Here is a 17519-nt window from a genome sequence, read left to right as displayed (position 1 = left end):
CCCGTCGTGTGTGTGTGCACCTGTGTGTGTGTGAGAGAGAGAGAAAGAGAGAGAGATAGAGAGTTTTCAGGTGAGGGAAAGGAAGCTTAGTTATAAGTTTAGTTCTGCCACCCAGTTTCCAAATGTAACTCTCTCCTTCATGTTTCCCTTTCTTTATACTTCCCTTTCTTTTCTTTTCTCTCTCTCTCTTTTTTTCTTTATTCCTTTGAGACAGGGTCTCACTCTGTTTCCCAGGCTGGAGTGCAGTGACGTGATCATAGCTCACTGCAGCCTTGATCTCCTGAACTCAAGCAAGCCTCCTGCCTTAGCCTCCCAAGTAGCTGGGACGTTAGGCATGTGCTACCACTCCTGGCTGATTTTTTTTTTTTTTTCCTAAATGTTTAGTAGAGACAAGGTCTCACTGTGTTGCCCAGGCTGGTTTCAAACTCCTGAGCTCAAGCGGTCCTCCTGCCTTGGCCTCCCAAAATGCTGGGTGTTATTATAGGCATGAGCCACTGTGCCTGGCCCTGTACTTCCCTTTCCTTTTCCTATTTTTGCACAGTTTTAAATTCTCTATTCTTCCTTTTATATTCATAGCAGTGTGACATTTGAGGGGACAGAGGTTGATGGGGACTAGCCCAATTCCATATAAATTTTTCCCTTTGTTTTCAACCAATTATGTCATGTCCTGATCTCTGAAGACTCCTTGGTGAACATCAGCCACCTCTTAGAAATGATTACTGCCTTCGAAGGTGAACTGTACAAGGTAGTTAAGATTATACTGAGTTTCAAGAATTTAAATTACGAGATGAGGTTGAGGGTGTTGGTCTATTTCTCACTGGAAAAGGGACTTCCCAGGTGATCTATTTAAAATTTTGAAATCTGTGAAAATTCAGTGAACCTATGGACTAAGCAGCGAGGAAGGCAGCATAAGGAAAGAGACCGAGTGAGTCAGTTAACATTTAATGAATACCCACTGTGGGTAGAACCCTGTTGAAGAGATGTTAATAAAACCGGAGTCTATTAAAGGTAAATGGTGATAAAGCAATTGAGGAGGAAACAGAAGGGAAGAAAAATATCGGTAGCGTTTCAGTGTGTGTGTTATACCCTTAACATTTTTCACATGTGTCCATAGCCGTGGTCGATTTGCTTCAGGAATTAACAGATATAGACACCCTCCATGAGAGTGAAGAGGGAGCAGAAGTGCTTATCGATGCTCTGGTAAGTTACACATCCTCTGGGGTTTTGCAGGTTTGTATAAGTTGTTGGCATTACCACCACCATCGTCTCTGAGAGTGGGTACCAGGTGGAACTCCACAGTGACGCTGGTCTGTGGCGAGACCGGCGTGAATAAGGAGAGTGAAAAAGTAGAGATATGTCTGGGGCAGTGCTTTATGCTTTGAAACTGTGTCAGGCAGAGGCCTCGCCCTCATTAAGTCTCTGCAGTGGGCAGGGCCATTTCTCATTCTTCTCACCACATCCTTTCACATTGGCATTATTGCTGCTATTCCCATATACAGCCATGATGCTGTGGCTTAGAGAGGCCAAACAAATGGCCCGTGGTCACACAGCCAGGATTTGAACCTGTGGTCTCCGAGACTCTATATTTTCTGCCCCTTTCTTTCCTCCTGTCTTTTGTTGCTACTGACCTTTTTACAAAGAGCTTTCACAAATGTTTTTCTCATCTGGACTTTCTAATCCCAAGTGCCAGTGAGAACAGGTATTATTACTCATTTTACAAATAGGTCATCAGAGAGGAATTGGAGAATGTTAAAAATGAGAATAAACCTTATAGCTCATTGAGGCCCGAATGTCTTTCCTTGTCTGTAGAAGACAGGGCAGTCGATGTCTGCAGTCTTTTGAGGAGCCTTAGGCCAGGCCTCAGAATATTCCTCAGCTATTGATCCACGCAGCAGCCAACCCAGAGGAGCTGGTCTGTGAGGTGCAGCTGTGGCCAGGTGCCAGAAAGTCGAACTGCCTTACATGTGAGGAAACCCAGCTGCAGAAGTGAAGACTCCCACTGGGTTGCTGAGCCAGTCCTGTGACAGCTGATAAAGAGCCTGCATGTTCTGATCCCCACCACAATTCTGTTTCCACCGCCCTAGATTTCCTAGTTCACTGGTGATCAGAGAGGGCCACAAAGCTGAAAAGGCACCCCAGCTGGCCAGTGGCAGAAGTGCATCTAGTCCAGCCCCTACCCTGATACCACCTGTGGAGCTCTGTCCACCTGCAGAGCTGTATCCTTCCTCAAGGCTCTGTGGGTTGTTCTTCCTTCTGTTGTCTTCTCTTGTCTTTTCTCTCTGGTAAGGATGTTGGTATTGGTTTTGATTCAGTTAGCAGTTTATCAAAGATCACTACAGCCACTTGTATTAGAAGCACCTGGGGTGCTTGTTTGGCTACTTGCTAGTCCTACCCAAGACCCACTGAATCAGAATGTCTGGGCCCGGGGTCCCAGATGATCTCAAAACCCACTGCTACACTGCCCACCCCCTCCTCACCCTTTCTCATAATGTTCTCGACACTAGAAATTTCCCATGTGCCGTGCTTGCTGCTGGCATTTGGTGTGAATGAAGGGGTTGTGAACCCACTGGTTATGAAGAACTGGCTCTTACAGGGAGTGAGGCTGGAGTCCAGCAGGGCCATTTATGACTGAGTATAATGAAAATTTCTATGGCCATTTTTCTTTCAGGCTCCTTTAGAGAGCAAACTGCTACTTTTATAGAATTCAGGGCCTTTATTTTTCCTTTGAACCACTGTGCAGAAAGAAAAGGATGATGTTGGGAAGTCCTTTTGTTTTGAGGGGCATCTGAGGAAAGACTGTGGCACTTGCTCCTACTCTGTGTCCCCGCAGTGTCGTTGTGCAGTCTTACCTTCCAGAGGTTAATTACATGGCTCTGAATGAGCCTTCCTGCCTGGTCCCTGGGCTGATTTTAATTACCATCCTTTGCCTGTCTGAATAGGGAAGACGAGAGAGGAACAGCTAGTCTGGCTGTTGCATGTAAAACGTACCCAGAAACAGCAATTCACACAAAAGTCCCCTTTGTTTTTTCCATGTTGCCAAGCCCACCGACAAAAACTGCATCTTGGCAGATTTTATTGTTTGTTTGGAAAGAAACAGTTCACCCTCAGTCTGGGGAGCCATTAGGTAACTGCTATGCAGGATGTTCTGTTTGTTTAGTTTAGTCTTTATTATTATCATATTAGTTTAAGATTTTGACTCTTACAGGTTTATCCTGGTGGGGCTGGTAGGAATCACAAGCATTGAACATTCCTGGACTCCAGTAGATTATTTGCTTGTCTGCAACCAGTCAGAAGTCATCAGTAAATATCAGAGAACAGAACTGGCGGTGTTCTTCCATTTACTTTTTTTACTCTTGTGCTGCATTCGGGAAGAAATTTGATAAGTACTGTCATATTACAAGGGTTGAGTTGTCTTTGTAGTTTTAATTTGGGGCCAATATCTGAGGCCTGGAATTGCATGAGCAGAGGCTAGAGGGCATGTGGCAGAATTTATTGTGGTGTGCAGTTTGCAGTTATTGCTTTGGTCTTTTTCCCAGTTGGAAGTCCTAAGCAATAGGATAGCACATTTGTGGGGAAAGAACGCTGTCCTGGCATTCTCAGGGATCTTCAGGGTTTTAAAATTTGGTTCATATCTACTGTTGTTACTTACACAAAAGGCAAATATTTGTGCTTTGTAACAAGTTGATCTGGTAGCTTGGAAAATGGACTCTTTTCTGAAGAGTGGTAAACAAGAGGGTATGTTGCTTTGATGGCACTTCTCTGGCTTACCTCTCCACAGATGACTTTGGACTTCTTGAGAGTGATGATTAAATTACAGTCATTTTTCTACTTGCCAGTCCCAAAACTTGCCATGTGCTAGGTAGTCCCATGCCTTTGCTCATGCTTTGCCTTCCGCTTGCCTAGCCTTGCTTCTCTGGGGCTACCTGGAATACTACCTCTCATCCTGTGAGGCCTGACTTAAACTTTATCTCTTCCCTTTTGAGTTTTTTCCAGACTCATCACCTCAGCAGGATGTGTTGTTCTAGCACTTTGTACATCCTGGCACTTGTCACATTGGATTATAGACGTCTCTTTATGAGTTTGTCCTTCCTGAGGGGTGATCCCCATCAGGGCAGTGGTCAGAGCAGTGGCTTTGTCACTTACCAATTCTGTGTCCTTGGGAAAGTTACTAACCTCTCCATACTGTTTCTTTTTCTGTAAAATGGAGATAACAGTAGTGCCTATCATACAGTACCAAAGCGAGGAACAAGTGAGATATTTAATAAGTCTTTAGAACAGTCTGGCACAGGGTAAACACCTGATAAAAGTTGACCATTATCATTATAAAGGTACTATGCCTGGCAGATATTAAGCACTTAGCAAATGTCAGGTTAAAATTGTATGTGTCATCTGCCACACAGTAAGATGTCTGTGAATATTGAGTTCAACAAACATTTTTTTCAGTTTAAAAAATATTTCAAAAACATTTTGAACAAACACTCAATAAAACCACATTTAGGTGGGGTGGGCCTAAATAAGACATGAGAGGATAGAGCTTTAGTTTTTATTTGTTTTTTTTTTTTAAAAAAAGGAAGAAATAAGTAATGATAATACAAGGCAGAACATTGAAAACAGCTATGAGAGGCATGCTTCTGTGGACACCAAGAGGAGGGAGCGCTCACTTCTGATGGAATAATCAGGAAGGGCTGCAGAGCTGCAGGTATCAGCAATGGCCTCTGAAGGGGGCCTTTGATATGAGAGCATATGGAGGTGTCCCAGCCTATGGAGATGAAGTGTGGCTGGGTGGTGTAGCTGGCCAGTGTCTAGGAGCCAGCATTTGCTTTACAGAAACTCTTTATAGAGTTCCACAAAAGTGGCTTTGATGTGGACTTCCAGGGAACTACCCTCCATACCCATTCCTGCACTCAGTTAACCCTACTGAGATGTTAAACTTTGAAGCCCCATCTCGGTTTGCCTTGGACTTGGTTGGCGATGGATTTGTGCTGCCCAGGTGAGACTGAGGTTGGCCAGGTTTATGTTGCTGTAAGGGTACTTACTATGAAAATTCCTGGATCTTATTCCTTCCCATTTCCATTCATGTTCTCACCTTCATCTGTATTTGTTCCAAAGCAAAATTCATTTGTTCATTTGTTCACTAAATGTTTATCGAGCACTTGATGTGTTCCTGATTCTGGGAACCAGGTGTATAGCTGTGAGCAAGCCTGAGAAAGCCTCTGTTTTTGTGGAGCTTACATGGTATGAGCGTAGGGAGAAACAGTTAGATACATAAACAAGAAAACTATCAGAGAGTGGTTCCCTGTTTAAGAGAATTAAAATAGAGTGATGTGAGATAGAGTGGCTGGGAAGTCAGGTTGGATTAAATAGTCGGGCAAGGCCTGAGTTCTGGAAGAAACCAGCCATTCAGAATGTTCAAGAGCAGGATGGGAAAAGGGCAAAAGACATAAGGCAAGACTGAGTTTGACATATTGAAGGAACAGAGAAGGGGCCAGTCTTGTGAATGTACAGCTGGGGTGAAGGGAGAACACAGAGTCAGGGCCAGACCACACTGGGCTCTGTGGGCCTTGGTGAAGAGGTTGGGTGGCATTGCCAGGGTGAAGGGAAGTAATTGGAGGATGTAAGCAGGGGAGTGGTATCGTAGCCTGACCAGCGTTTTAAACAGGGCTTCTAGCCGCTGTGTGGATAATGGACTGGAGGGGCAAGAATGGAAGCTGAAAAGTTACAGCTCGGATACAAAAGGCCTGAGTTTTGCGTTATGACCATGTTACTGTATTATTCTCAAAACTTGTTTGATCAAGATTCAGTGGGTATGGGTTTTATTGTTATTACTGTTTTTTAAATATGAAATTTCTGAAACTCTTAGTAGGCAGAAAAACCCCAGTCTAACTCTTGAGAAAGCTTATTGGCAGATTGTACCAGATAGAAAAAGAATCCTCCTTCAAACCCTCTCATCTGTCTCTTTTTTATTTCTTCCTCTTCTCTTATATCCGTCCTCTTTGGTCAAGTGGAAGATAATATCTGATCGTGCCCTTGAACTTTATCTCAGTAGGACCTCCCGGAATATTGTTTGGGAGGCCTGCTAACAATCAGAAATAACAAATGACTTATCAGAAAACATCACACCCAAAACAGTCCTGATTTCCAAGGCAAGGGTTCTCCAGCTGATGCTTTAATCCCTAAGCAGGATTTGTTTTTAGTTTCAGACTTTGTCACAGGTCCAGAAAATTGAACGTAGGCCCAAGGGGCTGGAGGGAATAGATCAGAATGCTAATTTGTACTTTTACTCAGTGATATCCAGAGCCATGCATAATATAAATATTTTTTTAAGGTTTTTCTGAGCTAAATGTATTCTGACTGCTTTTGGCCTTCCTGCAATCAGATAAAATTGCACTTAACCCAACTAAACATAAAGTTTTACAGTTTGCAAGCTTAAAAAGGGGTTGGATTTCCGTAGCAAGAAAAAAGATTTTCCTCTAGCCGGAGGCCTGTTATCCGTAACCATTCAGCTCTAGGACTTAAACGCATTGCTCACTGACAGTGTCCCCACCACCTTCTAAACAGCAGAGATGGGAAACATAACTAAGAATCAAAGAAAGGGGGAAAAATAATGCAGATAAAGCGGCAATAAGCTATTGAAATTGGTGAAGCAGTTTGCAGAACTGGCAAGCAGGGTGGTACCCAGTGGAGTAGTGGTGTCTTCTGCTTTAGGATTCAGGGAGATTATAAGTCAATCACGGTGATTTAGGGAAAAACATACTGTGACATGGTTCATATTTTTCCCCCAGATGTTTTTCTGTTTTCTCTTACATACTCAAATTGTCCAGTTAATTAAGAAAAACATTGTAGTGGATTTCTTTAGTGAAGCTTTTGCTGGCTATGAGATTTGAGAGCAAGATTGTATAGCTCTTGGCACAAGATGGGAAAACAGCACTTTCCTGTATTTACAGGCTCCCAAATCTGGCATCAGTGTTTCTTCAAATAGTATCCCCTCCTTGTTCCTCACACCATGGCATAAAGGAGAGCCTAGAAAAATCTAATTCATTTGTGATTCAGGTATCACAAATTAGTCAATAATTTCACGTTTCCCTTGTCCACATATTTCCCTTACATCTCACCCAGACAGAGTAAAGAGTCCATGTTTCAAGATCTATGCCGCCTGCCATTGCTTGCCTCCTCAAGCTCGGTTTGAATTGTGTCTATAGAATACTTTACATGCAAGGGCTCTGGAAGTATTTGGTTGGATGAGATCATTTCCTTCTTTTTTCTCCCTCATTCTCTCCCCTCATTGAAATAATGGGGGATTATGGGAAAAAGTAGAGTTGGAGTTGGGCACTTCTGCCACCAGCTTTGTGACTTCAATCAGACTAATTAACCTCTCAGAGCCTTTACTTTCTCGCCTGTGAAAGATGTGAGAATTACATGAGGATAAATGGAGCAATTACAGTGCACAAACTATGTGTTCCATCAGTTTATTTAAATTTAGCAAGTTTTACTGAGTATCTGCTGTATATAGCATTGTAGTAGACTTAGGATATAGAAAGATGAATGAAGCAAGGTGCCTGCCTTTCAGGAACTTGGCTTTTTCTTAGCCAGTGGAAGAGAGGAACAGTGAATAATCAGGTATCAACAGGGTAAAGGGCTAGATTCAAACCTTCTACTTGATTCTTTGAGCAGCTGCCATGAACTAGACCTAGGGTAAGGCCTGTCACATATTTTCATTTACTCTTTAGAACTTATCCCCATTTCATGAGTGAGGAAACCGAAACACTGAGAGGTAGGATGACACAGGTATGCAGCAGACCGTGTCTTCAGGTGGCTTTACTTATTGGCTGTGCTTAAGAATCCGTTACCAGATGGATCATCCCTTCTTGATGACAGAAAACTAGGTGTTTCCTTAGTTATCTTCCTTGGTGTGCCTCAGGGCTACCTAAGGGCAGTCTCCCTAGGACACAGATTGTGCACAGGAGGTAGCATGAAGTAGTAAAAGCATCATTTCACCTAAGGAGAAGGAAGCCTGGTTTTTGCCTTTGCCTCCACTGCTCCATAGCTGTGTGGTCTTGGCTGAGTCACTAACGTCTTGAACATCAGCTGTATGGTGTGGCTACTGAAAGTTTCCTATCTGTCTCAACGTGTCTGACTCCATTAAGGGAAATGCAGTAGCTTTCTGTGCATCCCATGTCATACAAATAGAAGATATTTTATTGTGTTGATTATTCCTTTTAAGAGGGAACTATAAATTCTTTATAAGTAGTAGTTTCATAAAAGCTTAGCAAGGAAACAGGAATGTTTTGAGGTCAATATAAAATGTGACTGGTGAACATTCCAGCAAAACATCTTTTGGTGCATTGGCCTAGAAATGTGTTTTGGCTTGAATGAACCGCTGATCTGACTTAAGATGGCATTCTCGTGAGTTGTCTAAGTACCACAGAGAAGGAGAAAGAGCACAGGGCTTGGTTTCAGATGGTCTGTGTTCAAGTGCTAACACTGTCACTCACCAACCTTTTAACCTTGGATTTTACTTTGTCTCCTTGAGCTCCAGTTGACTCATCTGAAGTTAGAGATAATGATGCCTGCCTTTTACTTACCTCAGGGTCACTTTAAGACTTAAAAGAGATAATGGGATGGGAGAGCACCTTGTAAACCATAGATTGCTGCTTTTTTACTTACTTTGTTCATTCAAATAGTGGAGAAGTAAGTATGGGAACGAGAACATTTTGGGGACCATTTTGTAACATCCCTCTCTCCTTTTGCTTCGCTGTTCTTGCAGGTGGATGGGCAGGTGGTAGCACTGCTGGTACAGAATCTGGAGCGCCTGGATGAGTCTGTGAAAGAGGAGGCAGATGGCGTCCACAACACTCTGGGTGAGAGGAAGGGTGCTTGCCTTTGCCCGAGTTGCTTTGTGTTTGTTTTGGGACTTTGTGCTCATTTCCCTTCCTTCATGATAGAGTCAATAGCAGGAGTGTTTTCCTTCCTTCTGCTCCCAAACTGCCTTCTCAGAAATGAAGACCTTTGTGTAAATTTCATATAACTGCAGCTTTGGTTTGGCTTGTAGGTAATAAAAGCAGAAATCCACTAAGTAGGTAACCTTCCTAGTCAGAAACCGCTGGCTCTGGTTAGCAGGCCTTTGCCTCCAAAAGTTAGGATGAAGTCTATGCTGGTTAATTTTGTTTCCTTTGGAATGTGTATATTTAAACATTTTAAATCATTTTAAGTTGGTTTTTCTTATCACTTTCCTTCAATGGAACGGCAAACTTTTGGACCGCTCTGTACCTTTGTAGGACATTTTATTTAAAAAAGAGTTAGTGTTTCTTTCTCTTCTTAGGTATAGACTACCATGTAAACTGTGAGTTGAAATATTGCTACTACTTGACTGTCCCTACATCAGATTTTCATTTAAAATGATTCCTCTGTAGTATTCCTCCTCTTCCTTCTCCTCCTTGAATCTCCCCAGTCTTTCCTTTTGTAAAGTTGTTGAACCAATATCCTATTTAAAATTGTGTTTTGGGAGTAGCCCTCTTTATTACTGGTCACTGTCTTATAAAACCAGAGATGACATATCTGTAAGCAGAGCTTGAGAAATGAACGAGGCCCAGTGGAAGCAGAAAATTTGATGAGATTAGATTTTTATTTTTAGCTCCTTTGTGTACCACGTATTTCTATTGTAGTTCTGGACTCTTTTCCTTGAGGATTATCATGAAGAAGGGGAAAGATGGGCACCTTGGGGGGAAGAGGAGGAACACAACACTCTGTAATTTGGGTTGGCTGTAGTTTAGAGCCAGAATTTGGCATTGCCATTTGTTAGCAGAATGCTGGATTTTGCGGTATCAAAAGTCTGTTAACTGACTACTGACTGTCTGTTAATAAAAAGTACCAGCCTGCCAGTCTACAGAGATCTTTTTGCAGCTCGGCCAGCTACTAACAGCTCGGGAGATTCTTCCCTCTCTCTCGCTTATTGAGTGCCTGGTGTTTGTCAGGCACTGTGCTAGATCCTAGGGTAGATTATGGTGAAGTAGGCATGGTCCTGCTCCTGACAGGGCAGACAGACAGGTGAGTCTTGAAAAGAAAGGAAAGACAATGCTGGGTGACATATGGTATCATAGGAGTCAGTGAAAAGCACTGTGGGAATGAAGAAGAAGAGCCTCCAAATTGCTGGGTAGGAGCAGCTAGCTCCTGTGCGTGACTGTGGCTGAATATGAAGACAGGTGCATTTTGACAGGTGGAGGAGTGGGACAAGGGCCTTCAGGCAGGGGAGTATCATTTGCAAAGTCATGAATGGGGCTGGGATTTGAGGAAAGACTGGAAATGGCCTGTGATAGTCAGAGGTGGGAGATGGAACTGGAGGAGTAAGTTTGTCCAGATAATGGAAGACTTTGTAAACCATGGCAGGAAGCTTGGATTTTGTTCAAGTGAACAATAGGAAACCATCTAAAATATAAGCAGAAGAATAGGATAAAGGCATGGAAGATTAAAACGAATGAGTTGATTTTTGTAGGAAATGGCAGAAAGTAATTCAGGGCGTCGTAGTGCTCTTCATCTCTCAGGGTTTCATTACTCCTCTGCTCCCACAGCTTCGTGCTTCCCCTGCCTGGTCATCCTTTAACTTGCCACTGTGGAGGCTGATGTGGGCAAAGGAGTGAGAAAGAAGATAGGAGGTGTGGTGATTTCTTCAGCCCTTTCTTCTTCAAAATTCACACCCAGTGTGTTCTGGGTATTGTGCTTAGGGGACACAAAAGTGTAGCTGTTTCATGATAGTAACATATTCCAGGATATGGAGTGGAAGGGGGGCTGAAAGAAATGAAACCGTTTGATATTAAGGACTCCAGGTGATTTTAAAAAAAAGTTCTCCTTTTCAGTATCATAGTCATGCAATAACTTTTTTTTCCTCCTAATTTTTAATTTTTCTATTAAGCAACACTTTGGCTGTTGTAGTAGATAGCTGGACCATATATATTTACTTCCTAGTACCTGGGAGTTACCTCTGCCAGCATGACCTTTCCCCTTGTGCATGTTATTTTGTTCAATTGAAAAGACCATGCTTGCCTGCTTTGCAATATTCTTGCTTCCACCTGATGCAGGGAAGTAGAACTGCAAATGGATGAATCAGGAAAGGGAGAGACTCTGAGTTCACCAGCCCCTGATTTTTCCCTAAGGCTTTTGCCTAGCTCCCTGTCTCTTTGGTTATGGGTTTCTGGGACTCATTCGGGACTGGGTGAAACTTCTTAGGCAGATATCCACCCTTTTGTATGTTCTGCTCTAGTGTTCCCTATTAGCATAGAAAATCTATCACTTAGCCCTTTTGTGAGTTCCACCATTTTCAGTTATGAGTTTTACTTATGGCATAACTGGAAGAAGAAAACCACAGCAACTCCCTGGTTAATCTGAAAATGACAACCCAGCATCTGGCTGGGAGGAATGCAGGGAAGTGGGGAGAGGAATAACATGCCTGTCATGGGAAGCAAGCTTGTTGCAGACAGAAACAAAGTTGTCCTCCCAAATGACTGGTGTCTGTCTCCCTTCAGCTATTGTGGAAAACATGGCTGAGTTCCGGCCTGAGATGTGTACAGACGGTGCCCAGCAGGGTCTTCTACAGTGGCTGTTGAAGAGGCTGAAGGTGAGTTTGGCTGTGGGGAACTGCAGATCATACCTATCTTTGCTCTGGGCGTGATTGATGCTGGGTTATTGGCATAGACTATTATGCTGGGCCATATGATCTAGTTTGGGAAGCTTCTGGTACCTCTTGCTTCTTTCTTCTCCATTTTTGTTTGTTTTAAAACAAGAGGCTTTGAAAATAGTCTTAGTACCTCTGAAAATACAAACATGTTATAAATACAAATTCATGTGATACAGAAGGTATAAAACTGAAAAGATCCCCTCTGCTGATCCCTTGTAGTTCCACTTCCCAGAGGCAGTCACTGTTAACAATATCATATCCATTTTCCCAGAAATTTTCTGTGTACGTAAGAGAGTGTGTGTTTCACAAACAGAATTATATAATATTTTCTTATGCAAGTTGATTTTCTCACTGAACTAATTGTTGCCTAGTTAATATTCCACCACACAGATGTACCAACATTAATCTCATCATTCCCACTGGTAAGTTTGTACTGTTATCAACAGTGCAGCTGTGAATACAGTAGTCCCCTCTTATCTGTGGTTTTGCGTTCCGCGTTTTAGTTACTCACAGTTAACCATGGTCTGAAAACAGGTAAGTATAGTATATACTAAAAGGTATTTTGAGAGAGAGACCACATTCACAAAACTTTTATTACAGTATGATGTTATAATAGTTCTATTTTATTATTGTTGTTAATCTCTTACTGTGCCTAATTTATAAATTAAACTTTTTTTTTTTTTTTTAAACTAAGTCTCACTCACTCTGTTGCCCAGGGTGGAGTGCAGTGGCGTGATCTCAGCTCACTGCAACCTCTGCCTCCTGGGTTAAGGTGATTCTCCTGCCTCAGCCTCCCAAGTAGCTGGGATTACAGGTGTGCGCCACCACGCCTGGCTAATTTTTGTATTTTTAGTAGAGATGGAGTTTCACCATGTTGGCCAGGCTGCTCTCAAACTCCTGATCTCAAGTGATCCACCCGCCTCGGTCTCCCAGCGTGCTGGGATTACAGGTGTGAAACACTGTGCCTGGCCTATAAGTTAAACTTTATTATAGGTACATATATAGGAAAAAACATAGTAAATATAGAATTTATCTGTAGTTTCAGGTATCCACTGGGGGCCTTGGATCCTATCCCCCACAGATAAGGGGGGGACTACTATATACAAACTTTTAAAAATACACATTTGTCTCAGTTTATCTGTATAATAAATTCATAGAAGTAGAATTGATAGGCCAAAGGCTATGCACATTAACATTTTTTGTAGTATTGCAAAATTATTCCCACTGATTTATCACATCCCACTGATAGATCAGCTGCCCCACTGATTTAGAGTTATCTGTTTCCCTCTGCTTCTAGCTAATCTGATGGTGAAAACTGGTATTATTTTAATTTGTAATTTTAAAATCAAGTGAAGTGTGTTGGCTTCTTGTTGATTAGCCATTTGTATTCATGTCTTTTAGCTTCATGTTTATATTCTTTGTCCATATTTCTCTTGGATTGTTCATTATCCTTCCTTCTTAGCATAGTCCTTGTGATTGTCTTTTTAACAGTTAGTACTGTCTAATAGAGTCAAGGGGGGAAAGAAGAGGCAAGAGCTCCTCTCAGAACAGTTTTAACCAAAGGTGTGATGGGTGGCAGTTTGAAACTGCTTATATGCTACTGAAATGGTCCTCAGGCAGGCAAGGATCCCAACATTTTGGTGAGAAGGAGGCACTTGTTTGTAGCTAAAGTCATGCTCTAATTAATGGCTTTGCTCTGCTTCAGAGTGTCATAAACATCCAGAAAGTCTGGGCTGTATCAGGTCAGATTTGTCCTGCACGGTCTTGGCAGGGCTAAAGGAGAAGGTTCTGCCTAAGATATCATATGCTCCTTGGTTTTCTCCATTTCTGACACTCTAGTCTTTTCCAGTCGTGTTTATTCAACCATTTGTTCCCATTAAATCTTTAGCCTTGATTTACATAATATATTGGCCCAAGGATGCTCAGCTAGCCCAGCTGCTACCATTAGTGGGTATGGGCACATTTGCCTAGCAGAGGTCAGTAAACTATAACTCCCTCCAACCCCCATCCCTCTTGCCTTTCAGTCTTGCATCCAGCAAGTAGTTAATTTGTGCATTGTCATTTGCAACTTCCTTTTGACCTCCTCTCTTGAGTCTAAATATCCTTTGGTTTTAGAACTAGACTTGTTTCTCATTTAATTTCCTTTACATCTCTCTAAACTCAGTTTCTTCTTTCCTCAGTATTCAACACGTTTTTATCCTCCCAAAACCTTGAGATGTTTTGGGAGCAACAAGTGGAGGAGAGGAAAGTAGAGCACTGAGTTTTAAGGGGGTGGCGTAGATGTCAGGGAGCTGAGTTGTTGGGGGAGTAACCACAGGTTAGGGACGCAACCTTAAAATATACAAAATAATTCAATCTTTTTTTTTTTTTTTGTCTCTGTTATGTCAGGACAGATTTTTCCAAGTTACTTGAGACTTAATACTCGTTCAGGGATCTTCATTAAACTAGAATGTCAGACCTTCTGCCTTTTGAAAGTTGTTGAAACTTCCCAGAGTCTTTTTTTTTTTTTAATTGGTAACATTGGAAGGGAAATTGACTTTTTTGAGTGTTTGACTTGGATGCCATTATCCTTATGATCATAATGAAGGGGCCCATTTGCTAGTTTAGCAAACTATTGACTCTTGCCACGTAGGCACTGCATTGGTGTGATCCTCAGGGCGTAAATAGCCATGTTGCTGTCTCTGAAACAGTTTTCAAGCTTTTAGGAATATTTAAACATCAAAATGCTATTTGGGTTTTTTACTGGTAAGCAAGTGCTTTTAGAAGAAAACTGTGCTGCCCAGGCTTAATTAATTCTTTCATTAATTAGTTAATGAAATAAAGTCCTGCTAAAGAGTGAGGCCAGCAAGAGGGCATGTCCTTCACAACAATGCCTTGCTCTTATTTCTCATAATCTAGGGAAGTACTTGTTATAATCTTCACTCTCTTCAACATCATGGTGACTCTTAGTGAGTCCTGGACCCAGATCCTGACTTTCACTTACTAGCTGTGTAGCTGTGGGTAATGGCCTCTTAACTTTTCTGGCCTGTTTTCTCCTTTGAAAAATGGGGATCATACTCCCTGCCCTTCCAATCTCACAAGGTTCTTGTGAGATCAAATATGAGAATGCTTTTAAATTGTAAAGATGTTATAGCAGTGGGTTTCAGCTGGGGGTTTGTTTTAAGATCACCAGTGGAACTGAAAAAATAGATTCCCACGCTGTACCCTAGACCTACTGTCTCAGTCGCTGTCTTTGGTATATTTTAGAAATGTTTGAAACACATATGATTCTAATGTACAACTCTCACTAAGATCCACTTGTCTCTGGAAATGTGGACCTTCTTGTTAACCATTTTACTCTGGAGACTAATTTAAAACTCCATTTTCACTATGCCATTCCCCATTCAGAAGCTTACCTGGAGTGATGCTGTGCCTTCTACATCAGATCCCACCTTCTCTGCCTCTTACCCTGGCCCAGTTTGACCTGTTCATTTTTCAGTTTTGAAACATTGGCCTTTGTTACCTTTTAGATACCTTTTTTTTTTTTTTTTTTTAAACCTATCCCCTGCTCTGCAAAGGTCAAAATTATCTTGACCTCTGTGTCTGGCTTTGTTCCTGCTCCTGATTCTATCAGGAATGACTGGCTCCTCTCTTCCATTCGTATTTCTACATTTTACACACCCTTCATGAAACAGCTTAAATCCCTAATCTTCACTTTTAGAACTAAAAGGAAATCTGTAAGTTCTGTTGTAGATAAAAAATTTAAAATTGAGACCTGTCAATATTAAGTGCCTTGCCCAAACCCCTGTAGCTAGTTAGAGATAGAACTAGGATTAAGACCCAAGCCTCCAGAATTTTCTTTATGCCCCCTTTCCATAGTACTTTGCCCCCAGCCTATACTGCCCACTTTCTTTTATAAAAAAATCAACCCCTTCATCTTTTTCCAATGGGTTCTCTTGTGAGAGTTAGCCTGTCTGGGTTCTAGCATCTACCCGCAACTGGGTGACGCTCTTGGAGCATCTTCTCTCCATCTGTAAAGTGGAGATGACTCCATCACCTGGCCAACTTGAATATTCTTATGTGTGCTGATTTTCTTTCTCCAAATATCTCTAAATTTTATAATTACAAGGACTGTGTCTATGTCATATCTGTATCTCCTCCCAGCTGTTCTCAAACTGTGTTTCCCAACCAGGAGCATCAGCATCACCTAGCACCTTGTTAGAAGTGCACATTCTTGGGTCCACCCAGACCCACTGAATCTGCAAAGTTGGAGTGGAGCCTGGTAGTCTGTGTTTTTGTTTTTGTTGTTGTTGTTGTTTTTTGAGACGGAGTCTTGCTCTGTCACCCAGGCTGGAGTGCAGCGGTGCAATCTTGGGTCACTGCAAGCTCCGCCTCCCGGGTTCACGCCATTCTCCTGCCTCAGCCACCTGAGTAGCTGGGACTACAGGCGCCTGCCACCACACCCAGCTATTTTTTTGTATTTTTAGTAGAAATGGAGTTTCACCATGTTAGCCAGGATGGTCTTGATCTCCTGACCTCTTGATCCACCCTCCTTGGCCTCCCAAAGTGCTGGGATCACAGGTGTAAGCCACCGCGCCTGGCCCAGTCTGTGTTTTAATAAGCCCTCAAGGTGATTCTGATGTAAGCTAAAGTAGAGTACTTATGTCTAGATTACTTGATAAAACCTTGCAATTTGACTGATCATCCCATATTTATTCAGTAATCCTTGAGTAATTCTTAAGTGAGTGACACATTGGTGACAGCATTGTAGTGTTGGATTTCTCCTTTTTGTATGGTAGCCTAGCAGTATATAGAGATATTCATGGATCTCTTCATCCAACAAATCAAACCTCACTAATTTATTCTAATGAGGATAAAAACCACTGCAGATGATTACATTAAATGGATTAACAGGTACGTAGATAACAGTAGTGTGAGAGATGCTGCATCACAATTAATGTTTTTAATGGGGAATACAAGCTTATTAGGATATTACATACTATTGAAAATAACAGCAAAACCAAGTGTTTTTTTTCTTTTCTAAAAAAACAAAATTAAGATTACCTCTTGTTACCCAGTTAAACCAATGCTTCAGAAACAGTTGCAGCATTCAGTTAAGTTGTATTTTATGTACAACTGGTTGATGCTAAAGTTCTTAGCCTGTATGACCAGAGGTTGGGATTTTGTAGGGCACAATCTGCTTTGACAATTCTACAGTACTGTAGATATGTCTGAACCTGCCCCATGTGTTCCAGGTACCAGAGGTGAGCTACAGATATAACCTGCAGCTTCTGGCTGTGGGTGGTAGCATAATTGTTTTGTACTTTCCAGAAAAGCAGCAGCTCCCAAAAAGGTGAAGTTTAATTTTATTCAAGGCTAGTACATGCTGAGTACAAACCTATGCATGACTCTATAATTACTCTGACAGCTGAAAGATTTAAGAGAGCCAGGCTCCTGGATAGAAGAGAGCCCTACAAGTTCCAAGTCCTGCTGATTAACTTTGCAAAATCCAAGAGACTATACCTGCTAAGTAAAATCTCCTTTCTCCTAATTTTGATTAAATGTCTTTGAAATTTGGCGGTTTGGTATTGTGCAATCTCTGGTTGAGATTTAAACAGAAATAAAATATCCTTTGTAAGTTTTGTCTTTGGCTAGATAGGAAAGATTACTTTCCTTTCTTCCCACCTGGCCTAATTTCTTCTATTTCTTTTCTACCAGATTAAAACATCTGGTTGTCATCATCATCATCATCATCATCACTAAGTTTTCACCATCTGATACGAGTTTCATGTATTGACTGCTCACTACATGCTAAAGTGTTTTTCTAGAACCTTCTTTCCTTCCTTTCTTTTTCTTCTTTTCCTTTCTTTCT

The 17519-nt window shown here is 41.8% G+C and overlaps 1 protein-coding gene across 1 annotated transcript in view; it reads left to right on the top strand.

Moving 5' to 3' along the window:
• Window positions 1-17519, top strand: part of CTNNBL1 (catenin, beta like 1) — a 180276-nt gene that overhangs the window by 62490 nt on the left and 100267 nt on the right. Inside the window, exons 5-7 of the mRNA XM_011974984.1 lie at window positions 1103-1200; window positions 8765-8858; window positions 11517-11608. Coding sequence (XP_011830374.1) covers window positions 1103-1200; window positions 8765-8858; window positions 11517-11608 — 284 coding nt within the window. The remainder of the gene's footprint in view (window positions 1-1102; window positions 1201-8764; window positions 8859-11516; window positions 11609-17519) is intronic.

Source organism: Mandrillus leucophaeus, unplaced genomic scaffold (assembly GCF_000951045.1).
Source record: "Mandrillus leucophaeus isolate KB7577 unplaced genomic scaffold, Mleu.le_1.0 Scaffold150, whole genome shotgun sequence".
Classification (NCBI taxonomy): domain Eukaryota; kingdom Metazoa; phylum Chordata; class Mammalia; order Primates; family Cercopithecidae; genus Mandrillus; species Mandrillus leucophaeus.
Note: the sequence above shows the minus strand (reverse complement) of the source record. Positions and strands in the feature narration are given on the sequence as shown.